The 12352-nt window shown below is 45.5% G+C and overlaps 1 protein-coding gene across 1 annotated transcript; it reads left to right on the forward strand.

Moving 5' to 3' along the window:
• Positions 1-3151: 3151 nt before the first annotated feature.
• Positions 3152-8327, forward strand: CIMAP1D (CIMAP1 family member D). Its single transcript, XM_089536871.1, has 5 exons — positions 3152-3203; positions 3984-4094; positions 5621-5734; positions 6669-6682; positions 7851-8327. Exons 1-5 carry the CDS (start codon positions 3152-3154, stop codon positions 8325-8327), a joined length of 768 nt encoding a protein of 255 aa, XP_089392997.1.
• Positions 8328-12352: the final 4025 nt, after the last annotated feature.

The raw sequence follows: 12352 nt of genomic DNA on the forward strand, positions 1-12352 counted from the left end.
TTGTTATCCAGCTATGGCTCAGTGCTATGGAATTCTGGGATTTGTAGTTCTGTGAGGTGTTCCGCCTTCTTCGTCAGAGAGCTCTGGTGCCACAATAAACTTACAAATCCCATGTGCTTCACTAGGAGCTTATGCAAACCTCAACTTTGAACTCTCCAGAGGCACTGGACTGCAGGTCCCATTATCCCCAGTAGATAGGCATGGGATACCATAGGACCAAGTGGGCAAAAAGTGTGGTGTTGTATGATGTTGAGGTGGGGAGCCAATGTGATGCAGTGATGGACTAGGACTTGGGAAGACCAGGGTTCAGATCATGCCACAAAAACCCACTCAGTGACCCATGGCAAGTCCCACTCTCTAAAGCCCAGGACAGGACTTGCCCATAGGGAAACCATACTTGCTCCATAGGGAATCATTGGAGAACACTTGCCCGGCTTTGAGAACCATGTTAAAAGAATAAAATGCGATTAAAAATGTTTTAAAAAACCATTTTTTATCTTGTGATCCGCCTTGGGTCCCTTTTTGGGGGGAGAAAGGCGGCCTAAAAATGAAACAAAGGTAAATAAAATAAAATAGGTTTTTGAAGTCGACTCGAAGGAACAAAATAACTTTTTAGACCCATTGTTTATGAACCCAGGAAAGGGTTGTAGCCCCTTATTTGTTCCTCTAGCCCAGAGGCGGGCTCCCTCCTATGGAATCCTGGGATTTGTAGTTTGTTGCTATTCCTCGCCGTCGCCATGACAACGCTCCCCTCAGAAGCCTAAGAGCTCCAAGACGGAATGCGCCAAAAACCACCCAGGACGAGGGAGGGCTGTGGCGACTTCTGCGCATGCGCCCACAAAGGCGAAACGCTTCGCAGCCTTGTCACCTCAAGACTAAGCCACGCCCATCTTAGGGCTTCAGAACCAATCGGTACCAACTCGGCCCCGCCCTAAACCCCGCCCATTTATTTCCCTCAGGCTCGCGGCCTCTTTCTTCCCGCCTCGCCTTCCTCAGGCTTAAGCCACGCCCCCGCTTGTTCAATCAACCAATCACCTCTCTCACCCTGATTGACTAAGACCCGCCCACCACATGCTCCAAGGCGTTCCGCGCTTGACTGGTTCTTTCAATGGCCGTGTATGGGCATAACCCACGCCCCCACTCTGTTCCTGATAAGCCCCGCCTACCTATTTCCACCAATCAGGACTCGTTTTGCTTAGCCCTGCCCACTTTTCTTTCCCAGAGGTCGCCCAATTGTGCCCTTTTAAGAGATTATGGACTTCACCTCCCAGAAGCCTCAGCCATGTTGGCCAATAGAGTGGGATTCTGGGAGCTGAAGTCCAAAATCTCTTAAAGAGCACAGTTTGGTTCTACACTGTAGAAATAATGCAGTTTGACACTGCTTTAACCGCCTTGGCTTTGTCTTACAGAATCCTGGGATTTATAGTTTGGTAAGGCACCAACACTCTTGGGCTAAAGACCTTGCAGAGCTACAAATCCCAGGATTCTATAGGATGGAGCGACACTTAAAGTGGCGCCAGATTGCATCTGCGCTGCAGACGCCATCCAGTTTCACACCACTTTAACTGCCATGGCTTGATGCTATGGCATTCTGGGATTTGTAGTTTTGGAGGACACAACCTTCTTTGTCAAAAGTGCTCTGGTGTTGCAACAAACTACAGTTCCCAGGATTCCATAGCACTTGAACCACGGCAGTTAAAGCAGTCTTGAAATTGATTATTTCTTCAGTGCGGACGCAGCCCAAATGAAATTATAGGTCGGCCTTCATACGGATGCCTAGTTTTCTTTAAAAGTGCACATCCTTTAATTTGTTTGCTACAATTGTGATAAGAGCCAGCATGGTGCAATAGTTTGAGGGTTAGGTCATTGGGCGACCAGGGTTCGAATCCCCACTCAGCCATGGTGACCTTGGGCAAGTCACACTCTCTCGACCTCAGAGGAAGGCAATGGTAAACCTGTGAACAACGCATGGCAAGAAAGCTCTATGGTATAGTGGCCTTCAGGTTGCCATAAGTCTATGAAGAGATTCTTGGGCCAGTTACAAACGGGCCTTAAAGTACGCGACGAACACGTACTAGGATTAGAAAGGGGCGTCCTTTCCGGACGCCCCTAACCCAAGTACGCGCTCTGCGTGTAGAAAATGGCAGCGGCCGTTCCACACGGCCGCCGCCATCACTACGTCACGACCGCGCTGCCTCCAAACGAGGCGGCGCAGTTGTGACGTATTGGGGCTGCCCCAGGGCGCCTAGTGCGCCCTTTCCACGGCCCCGGAAGAAGCTCCGTTTCGGAGCTCCTTCCTGGCTTTGCGTCGCTGGGCGCAGGGGGTTGGACTGGATGGCCCGTGCGGTCTCTTCCAACTCTATGATTCTATGATTTAAAGAATACTGTAAATAAACCGAAAATGGCGAATAATTGCGCAAATGATTATCACACGCAAATAAAGTGATATTGGAAATGCATTGTCGCTGGAATCCCGAAAGCATAAAGATGCGCATTAATGCTTCTTTGTGACCAATTTAATGGCAGATTTTGTGCGACATCGTGTGAAATCGTCTCGCGTAATTACGCAGTTTTTCCGGGATCGGCTCCCGATCTCCTTCATGTGATAAACTCCGTAGAATCCCAGAGTTGGAAGAGACCACAAGGGGCCACCCAGTCCAATCCCTTTTCTGCCATGCAGGAACTCATGTTTTTGAAAACGGGAAGAAAATTGTCAAATCCCTTGTTGCGTCCTTTGAGAAGAAATTCAGCGGAGAATGAGATCCTGGCTCTTTGGCAGGTCAATGGACTTACATGCCACCCCAGCCAACCTGTGGAAGGCGGAGGTTGTATCACCTGGAGGCAGACAAAACACTCTCTGGCCACCTGCTGTGTATCTCCTTTCAGCGCATCCTTTTATCTTGAACATCATAGACACCCGAGTTATGCTTCGCTGCTCCAGAGCTCTCTTGTAGGCAGCTCCGTTCCTCTACCTTGGGTCTCTGTATGGAGAGGAACCATTGTTTTCTCCCTTACCTGGCTGAACAGTTTGCGTCTGGATAGCTGGCTGGGCTCTTGCTCTTTGCAAGACGTTGCAGGACCAAGGACTGGAGGTATTGCCGCCAGCCCTTTGAGGAAGGCCTCTCGGAAGAGAAGATCTTGCAAATTTAACATGGAGGACCCAGGGACAAAGAAGGTGCCCATGATCGCTGCTCGTGAGACGGGTACGAAGGAGGCATCATGGTTGCTTTCTTGCTGCAGGGTATTTAACATATAGGGAAGGGAATTGTTGGTAGGGATGCCAGTTCTCAGGGTGTTCAATTTTCGGGGGGTCATTTCAAGGCAGGAGGTCAGGGTGCGAATTCTCCAATTCTGCCGTGCTCATCTCCAGGTAAGAATAAAATGCTGGGTGAAAATCCTTTGCTCAGCAGCTTACTACAATTTGCAAGGCTTGGTTTATCACTGCAATTTACTAAGGCTGCATCCACGCCACAGAAATAATCCAGTTTGACCCCACTTTACCCACCATGGCTCAATGCTATGGAATGCTAGGAATTGTAGTTGTGGCACCACAGAGTCAGGTGTGGCATAGTGGTCTGAGTGTTGGGCTCTGGCTCTGGAGATCAAAGTTCAATTCCCAGCTCAGCCATGGCCTGGGGCAAGTCACACTCTCTCAGCCTCAGGGGAAGGCAAGGGCAAACCTCCTCTGAACACATCTTGCCAAGAAACCATCACAATAAGGCTGCCATGAGTCAGAAGTGAATCGAAGGCACCCAGCAACGCAACAAGTTGCACCAGAGCACTCTGATGGAGAAGGCTCAATGTCCTCATCAAACAATGAATCCTAGGATTCGATCGCATTGAGCCATGGCAGTGAGTTAATACAGTGTCAAACTGGATTATTTCTGCAGTGTAGATGCGACTTTGGTCTCAGACTCTGGAGTTTCCAGTATTTTCAGTAACAGGGTGTTTGTTTCTCAAATACCATTTTTACTTTTTGTCAGGTCCCGGACCTGGATGTTACAGCTTGCCTCCGACTGTGGGTTTTGTCAACCATGACTACACTCGCTTCGCCAGTCCAGCGTACTCTTTTCATCAGAGACTCAACAATAGCAGTGAGTAGCTGAAGACCTGTGTAGTAGCCATAATCTCCAGCATGAGCAACCTCTAAGGGCTACTCTTTGCTCCTTAAGGGCTAGACATCCAGGCTTTTGCCTCCAAATTGGCCCCAGAAATGAAAGCAAAAGAAAACAGACCCAGGAATCCACTTCTAGTGGGGAGGTTAATCTTTACTTATCTTGTTCTTATATGAAAGTATGAAGAATTTCAACATTTTCTCCCAGGATTGCAAGATTTTGAGACTTTTTGAGTCTTCGCATTCTCAGAGAAAGAAAGAAAGAAAGAAAGAAAGAAAGAAAGAAAGAAAAGAAATGGAAGGTTTCAATCTTGCAAATTTGCAAATATTCCTCCCCTTTCTAACTTCCAGCAGTCACTTCCAGTTTCTTTTGCCTGATTTTTAGTTGATTTTCAGGATTTGGAGTGGGTTATTTAAAGTGAATGCAGTGCTACTGTGGGTAATTTTTCACCTAGAAATACATTTGGTAGGAGCTGGGGAACTTGGTTGGTGAAAGAAGGAACTGGGTAATGTGCACACACTGTGATAATGGGATAACAAGATGTAATAGAAGGGACAGGGAATCTGTGAACCTTTAGCATACCCCCCTGACTCTCTATAATAGAATATCATTCCCACACAGGAGCCTACCTTAAGATGCTAATTAGGATTGCATATTGCATGTTTTTAGACAGATGATTGTTTTTATACTTTGTTTTTAATAATCGTTACTGGAATTGTTCGTAATTGCATTTGTATCTGTATTGTTGTATTATATACCCTGATTGTAATCCCGCTTCGATCCATCCGGAGAAGCGGGAAAATACAAATAAAACGTATATTATTATTATTATTATTATTATTATTATTATTATTATTATTATTAGATGTTCTTGGTCTCCAGTTCTCATTAACCCTGACTATTAGCCATCTTAGCTAAAGCTGATAGGGAATGGCCTTCCACCAGAAATGTCTGGAAAGAGCATACCCTCCAACAATTCACAGACAAAAACAGGCAAAAGCAAACCGCAAAAAACAAAATCCTAGCTTTTCGGTTCTTCCTTATTCATAACTTTTGCCATCTTGATCGCATAGTGATGTTGCTTAACCACATGTGCTCCAGTTTTATCTGTGAAATGTTGGAGGGTATGCCACCCACCTTGGTGTTGGTGTGGTACAAGGCTGAAGGGACTGACCAATTGACTTGGAAAGAGCTGGTATCTGGACCTGTGCTTTTCTTTCTATATGGAATGATGTGTTTTTAGATCTCGGAAAACCCTCTGCTACTCCATCTTCATCCTATCTCAAAACTGTCATGTTTTTCTTTCAGAGTGCAGTTGATTTAATTGGTGAGTACTAAACTGTGCTGAAGTGCATTGTGTGGTTTTATGCCTTTAGCCATCAGTCGGTTGGCTTATTGCAGAACGCGAGAAGGCAAAAAAACATGAATGCCCCAATGGCATTAATTCTGCCTAGCTCTGTAGAAGGCTCATACTTACCAGTGTTTTTCCCCCCTTTACATTTCAGTACATCCGAAAGACTCAAGTCCTGGCCCATGTTACTATGTAGAACCTGAGCTGACCCGTTTTGGAAGAGCTAGGGGCCCATCCTTTTCCATACTGGCACGAGCCAAACCTCAGGGTAAGCCGGAAGTGGGGGCAAAAACCAAATAATATGTGTAAGGAACACAAAGATTAGTGTAACAATGAGCCCATACAGACTGGCCAAAATAAAGCTGCTTCGGGTCACTTTGGAGATATGCTGTTTAAATGATGCATGCGTCCTAAGAGGCCAGACGCCACATTAAAGCCATGCTCTAGTCCTAAGGACTGGTGCGCAGCTTTGGCGCAGCTTCTGGCCTCTTAAGATGCATTTAAACAGCATACCTCCAAAGTGACCTGAAGCAGCTTTATTTTGGCCTGTCTGTACAGGCCCGATGGTGCAATTGCACATAACATTAATTTATGGTTTATGTTAACCACTTTTTTTGTCTTAGCTGTGAACTACTCTATGAACTTACCCATGAACTGCTCCAGACACTAACAGTTTGTCTATTTCTCTTACACTCCTTATGTCGCCTCTCATTTAAAAATAGGCAGCTTGGAAAACAAGCCACAGTTTTGTATTCGTATTGAACAAGAAGCCATGGTTGGACAAAACCTCCTTGTAAGCTAACAACAACCCACGACTTCACATGGTGGTTTGCATCTTGCTAAGAAACCATGGCTTGATTGCAGGGAAAAATTCAGATGCAACCACAAGCCAGAATCTGACAACTCATAAACTGGCATGATGTTAGGAGGAAACCTGACATATCTGCAGGGCCGGTCCATGTTGCTACCTGAGATGGATGGTGCCCTTTCCCATTCATGGGAGGAAATCTCTTTTCTTGTAGACTGAATCTATTGCTCTGTATCCTAGTCTCTGGAGTAGCATAATACAAGCTTGCTCCATCCTCAATTGGTCATCCCTTTAAATGTTTAAACATGGCTATCATATCACCTTTTAACTTTCTCATTCCCACCAGCACATCTCTAAGCCATTGGTTCCACTGCCAAGCCACTCTTACATGGAGCAAACGTATTTTCTGCTGCTCTAGAGACTACGACAGGGATTCAAGAGATAGAAACTACAAAAGAGGATATTCCACTTAAATATTAGGAAGACCTTCTAAAATGTAAGAAGTGTTTGAGGAGGTGGAGGGCTTTCCTTCTTTGGAGGTCTTTGAAGAGAAGTTGCATGGGCATCTTTCAAGAGTGCTTTAGTTGTGTATTAGTGCCTAGCAGTGGGTTGAATTACATGGCCCTTGTCCCTTCCAACTCTAAGTTTCGATGATTCTTAACAAGACCTTTCCAAAATACATTCCCTTCCACCCACAGATGCTATTTGCATTGCAGGATGGTGAACACATCTTTTTTACAGGTTAAAGGACCATCTCTTGGGTATTCTTCAGTGATAGATTCTTATGGTGACAAGGCTTTGTCTTAGATGGTCCGTGAGGTTCCTTCCAGTTCTGTGATTCTAATAGTATTCTCCCTCCTACCTGCATTTTATCTGTCCAACAATCCTGAGAGTTAGGCTGGGTTGATAGGGAAAGAGGGAATGGATCTGTCAAAGGTCCCCCAATGAATGGAAATTTGAAGCAAGTTCTCTCTAGTCTTAGGTCCAAAACACACTGCAGAAATAATCCAGTTTGAGACCACTTTCACTGCCTTTGCTCAGTGCTAGGGAATCCTTGGAATTGTAGTTTATTGTGGCACCAGAGCTCTCTGACAGAGAAGGCTAAATGTCTCACAGAATTACAGTTCCCAGAATTCCCTAGCATTGAGTCAGGGCAGTTAAAACGGCCTCAAACTGGTTGATTTCTGCAATGTGTTTTGGATCTTAGTTCAACTTTTCAGGCCAGAGCTGGCTATTGAGTCCCATCTTTATGGGTGCTATCCATGGCGCTGAACCAAATTTGAGCATAAGATTGAACGCATTGGATAGCATGGACTTGCTGCCCCAAAATGATGGAGCGCTGCCTCTGCTCCAACCGTTACACTGCACTATCTCTGAGTAAAATTGTCTTATATTTATGATTACCTGTATGTGATTTTCTAACACCTTTGCCTAATGCCAAAGCCACTGGAGCTGTATTTTGTGCATTGGTCCAATGGCGATATCACTGTTTTGAGGATTTTGGATGTTATTGTACTTACATTTTAGCAAAAGCTTAGTTTAATGGCACACATTTCCTTCTCTAGGTATACCTGAGACCCCTGGGCCAGCCACATACAGTCCAGGGAGGGTGCCTCCTCCATCCCAACGGAGACCACCATCTTACTCCATAGGTGGCCGCACTAAGTACCGTCTGGTGGACCCTGTGCCTGCCCCTAACAGCTACACCCTTCCTTCACTCCTAGGCCCACGGGTCCCCATCAAACCTTCCAGCCCCAGTTTCACCATCGCTGGCTGGAATGCCAGAGGCAGTTATTCTGAAGACCTCAGCCAAACACCGGGCCCCGGATGTTACAAGACTACGGACCCCAGTGTCTACTTGTGCCGCTCGCCTGCATTCTCGATGCTGGGGAGGACCAAGAAGCCCACCAGCCACTTTTGCACACCGGGGCCTGGCACACATAGCCCTGAGAAGGTGACATTTCACAGGACAGGGGCTCCTTCCTATTCCCTCGGCATTCGTCACTCGGACTTCCTCATGCCTCTCATTTCAGATACTCCTCCAAAATGGTAGGGCAGCTCAAGCAAGGGTCCTCTTAAGCCAGCCTCTTGAGGGTCAGTTTTGTAGATCTACAGGAGGGTCGATTTTGATTGAACCTTAGAAAGGACTTCTTGAGAGTGAAAGGAGTTTGGCAATGGAACCAATTTCCTGGAGAGGTGGCAGGCTGTCCTTCTCTGGATGTCTTCCAAAAAGAGGCTGGACAGCTCCCTGCTGGGGATGCTCTAGCTCAGTGGTTCCCAACCTGTGGGTCGGGACCCCTTTGGGAATCGAATGACCCTTTCATGGGGGTCGCCAAAGACCATTGGAAAACACCTATTTAATTACAGTTATGAAGTAACAACAAGAATAATTTCATGGGTTTGGGTCACCACAACATGAGGAACTGTATTAAAGGGTCACGGCATTAAGAAGGTTGGGAACCACTGCTCTAGCTCAACAATTCCCAAACTTTGGTCCTCCAGGTGTTTTGGACTTCAACTCCCAGAAGCCCCAGCTAGCTGAGCCAACAGTCAGAAATTCTAGGAGCTGAAGTCCAAAATATCTGGAGGACTAAAGTTTGGGAATCACTGCCTGGAGATCTTGCATTGAGCCAGGAGTTGGACTTCATGGCCTACAGGAGTCCTTCCTTCTCTTTGAATCTAAGAAAGGGGGAATGTGGGAGGAGGAAAGAGAAACTGGGACATTTTACAAGCAGCTGCAAAAAGTGGGATGGCAGAGGATTAAGTCCTGTTGGTGATGCTTTTAACTGGAGATCTTGAATTGAGTAGTAGGTTGGACTTGGTGGCCCATGAGGTCCCTTCTAACTCTAGGATGCTATGAGTCTATGCTTCCAAAATTCCTTACTGAGCATGTATGAGCAGTAAAAGAGAAAAGGAGAAAGGCAATATTACTGACCACCCCAGCATGTTGAAGAAGCATAGATGTATACGTTTGGCCACCAAAATGGAAATCATCAGCTGCATCTACACTGGAGAATTAAAGTAGTTTGACTTCACTCTATCTGTCATGCTATGGAATCTTGGGTCTTGTACTTTTCTGAGAGATTTAGCTTCTATGTCAGAGAGCTCTGGTGCCACAACACACTACTTTTCCCAGGTTTCTATAGCACTGAGCCAGGGCAGTCAAAGTGGTGTCAAGCCGGATTTTTTCTGCAGTGTGGATGCAGCCTTGTGGAAATGGAAAGCGAAATCAAAACCTTACTTTCATTTTGGAAGAAGGCTTCAGATGATCTCCAAGAGGTCCAAAATGTTTATGTTGACTTATGCAAGGTGCACCTGACCTGGTTGCTCCATTTCACATCTGCATATTGTTAGTTTTGAATAAAAATTAATTGCTGATGTGTCTCAAATTGCTCTTCTTTTTTGAGAGTGTGGGAATCAATCCTTATTCTTTCCATGTTATCTCTGTCTGTGGTACCAAAATTTTCTGCTAAAGCACAGGAACATGGTGTCTTGGGTCCAAAACACACTGCAGAAATAATTCAGTTTGAGACCGCTTCAACTGTCCTGGCTCAATGCTTGGGAATACTGAGAATTGTAGTTTTAGGAGTCATTTAGCCTTCTCTGTCAAAGAGCTCTGATGCCACAATAAACTACAATTCCCAGGATTCTCTAGCACTGAACCAGGGCAGTTAAAGCAATCCTGAGCTGGATTATTTCTGCAGTGTGTTTTGGACTTTTGTTAATGGAGTGTTGGCTCCATGGAAGCTGTCTAAGGTCCTACACTGGATCTTACCCTTTCTTACAATTTTGCAAGAACTGTTTTGGGGATGCCAGGCCTTGATCAGTCTTATGCAGCCATCCCTCCATATCCACAGGTTCTTTATCCACAGATTCAACCGTTCATGGCTTGAAAATATATATTTAAATATATATATATTCATTTCTAAAACCAAAGCTCGATTTTTCCATTTCAAATAAGGGACGCCATTTAACTATGCCATTGTATCTAATGGGACTTGAGCATCCACAGATTTTGGTACCCATGGCTAGCTGGCTGGTGGGAACTGTGTTCACCCAAAGTAATTTCCTCTGAGTGATATCTGCCAAAAGACGGGATGCCTGCCTTTTCATCTTGCCTTGAGGTGGTGTGAACTTCTGTTGTCTCAGAGTGTTCTGGCATCTCGACTCAACCAAGGGATCATCTGAGCTTATCAAGTGATAGAGAGAAGAGAGACAAGGCCAGCCAGCAACAAATGCTGAAGAGTTTCCAGCTCGCTGCCCAAATCCCTGGTAATGAACTCTTTTTGCTGCATCGGAGGAACGGGAGCTGGCTTAGTGAGCCAAGTTGCCTTTGGACTAATTACATCCCCCTTGATAGCAAAGGATGGTCTAAGACGTGGAAGCCAGCCTTGGCGCTCAAAGCCAGGAGCTTAAGAGAGATTTGCAAGCACTCCTAATAGGGATGGCGCAATCCCATCGGAAAGGTGTCAAGCCTCTGCCCTTGAGTCTGAAAGTCCTGCTGTGTTTAGCTAGCTTTCCCACTGCGGAAGCTGCTGTAAGGAATATTAGCACATAGAATCACAAAACTGGAAGGAACCCTAAGGGGCATCTAATCTGACCCCCTGCCATGCAGGAATCCGCAAATAAAGCCCCCCTGAAAGACGGCCATACAACCTCTGTTGAAAAATCTCCAATGAAGGAGAGCTTTTGCCTTCTGGACTACTCTATTCTGTTATCAAGTCATGTATATTTAATCATTCTTATATTAGAAATGTTATGTATGCAAGGAGGGAGGGAAGGGAGGGGGGGCTTATTTATGTTGTATGAATTTACTAGAATTGTGTTGTATTTTATTTGTGTATTGGATTTTATTACTGCATGATTGTTTTGTATTGTATTGTGATTGTAAGCCGTCTAGATCCTACGGGAAGAGGCAGGATATAAATAAAAAATTATTATTATTATTATTATTATTATTATTATTATTATTATTATTGATATATGGCAACCCTATGAAAAACCTATCACAGGATTTTCTTGGCTGAGGAAGTTTGCTGTGGTCACCCTCTGAGGCTGAGCATATGTGACTTGCCCAAGGTCACCCAGTGGGCTTCATGGCCAAACAGAGATTTGAACCCTGGACTCCGGAGTTGCAGTCCAACACCCAAACCACTTTGCCATGCTGGCTCTCATTATAGTCTTTTGTTGTGGTAGTGTACCTTCTAGTCTTTTCTGACTTATGGTGACCCCAAGGTGAACATATCACAGGGTTTTATGGGGCTGAGAGAATGACACACCCAAGGTCACCCAGTGGGTTTTCATGGCCCAGTGGGATTCGAACCCTGGCCTTCAGAGCCGTGGTTCAACACTCAAACCACTACACCGCACTGGTCATGAAGATCATCCATCCCTTATTAGTGTTTTGAAAACCTGCCAACACTAAGGCCAATGTTATTGTTGTGTCTTCAAGTCATTTCCAACTTAAGGTGACCTTTAGGCAGTGAATCTCTCCTGGGGTTTTCTTGGCAAGATTTGCTCAGAGGAGGTTTGCCATTGCCTTCCCCTGAGGCTCAGAGAGTGTGACTTGTCTGAAATCGCCCAATGGGTTTCATGGCCAGGCAGGGAATCGAACCCTGGCCTCCAAGTTTGTATAAAGTTTGTATTGGCCAGTGTGGCATAGTGGTTTGAGTGTTGAACGGTGACCCTGGAGACCAAGGTTCAATTTCTCTGTCCAGCCATGACACCTGTAGTGGAAGAAAGGCTGGATATAAGATGATGATGATGATGACGACGACGATGATGATATAGATTGGTCATCATATTTTTACTCTTCTCTTTCAGCTGCTCTGAATCTTGATGCTTTCCTCCAAATCAAAATGGGATTTATTCCTCCCCTTCACTCCTCCTTCTGTGCAGCCTGAGTCATCTGTTCTTGGAAGGAGACTGTGATATTTAACTCGGCAATGTCCCCCTGTGTGTGTGTCTTTGTGTGTGTGTGTGTGCATGGATCATCTTGACTCCAGCAGCAGTTGGCTAGCTGCGAAGAGACCGTGCCATTACGTCATTGCGTGAACTGATCTTCCCCAGAGATTTGGG

This window comes from Sceloporus occidentalis, unplaced genomic scaffold (genome assembly GCF_023333645.1).
Source record: "Sceloporus occidentalis isolate IW3139 unplaced genomic scaffold, rSceOcc1.0.p SCAF_8, whole genome shotgun sequence".
Lineage (NCBI taxonomy): Eukaryota > Metazoa > Chordata > Lepidosauria > Squamata > Phrynosomatidae > Sceloporus > Sceloporus occidentalis.

Bases quoted from the DNA above. Each gene is read 5' to 3' on its own strand.
- CIMAP1D (XM_089536871.1), top strand. From the start codon at position 3,152: ATGGAGGACCCAGGGACAAAGAAGGTGCCCATGATCGCTGCTCGTGAG. The intron at 3,204-3,983 runs GTACGAAGGAGG...ACTTTTTGTCAG, and splicing joins GATCGCTGCTCGTGAGACGG to GTCCCGGACCTGGATGTTAC. The intron at 4,095-5,620 runs GTGAGTAGCTGA...TTTACATTTCAG, and splicing joins TCAGAGACTCAACAATAGCA to TACATCCGAAAGACTCAAGT.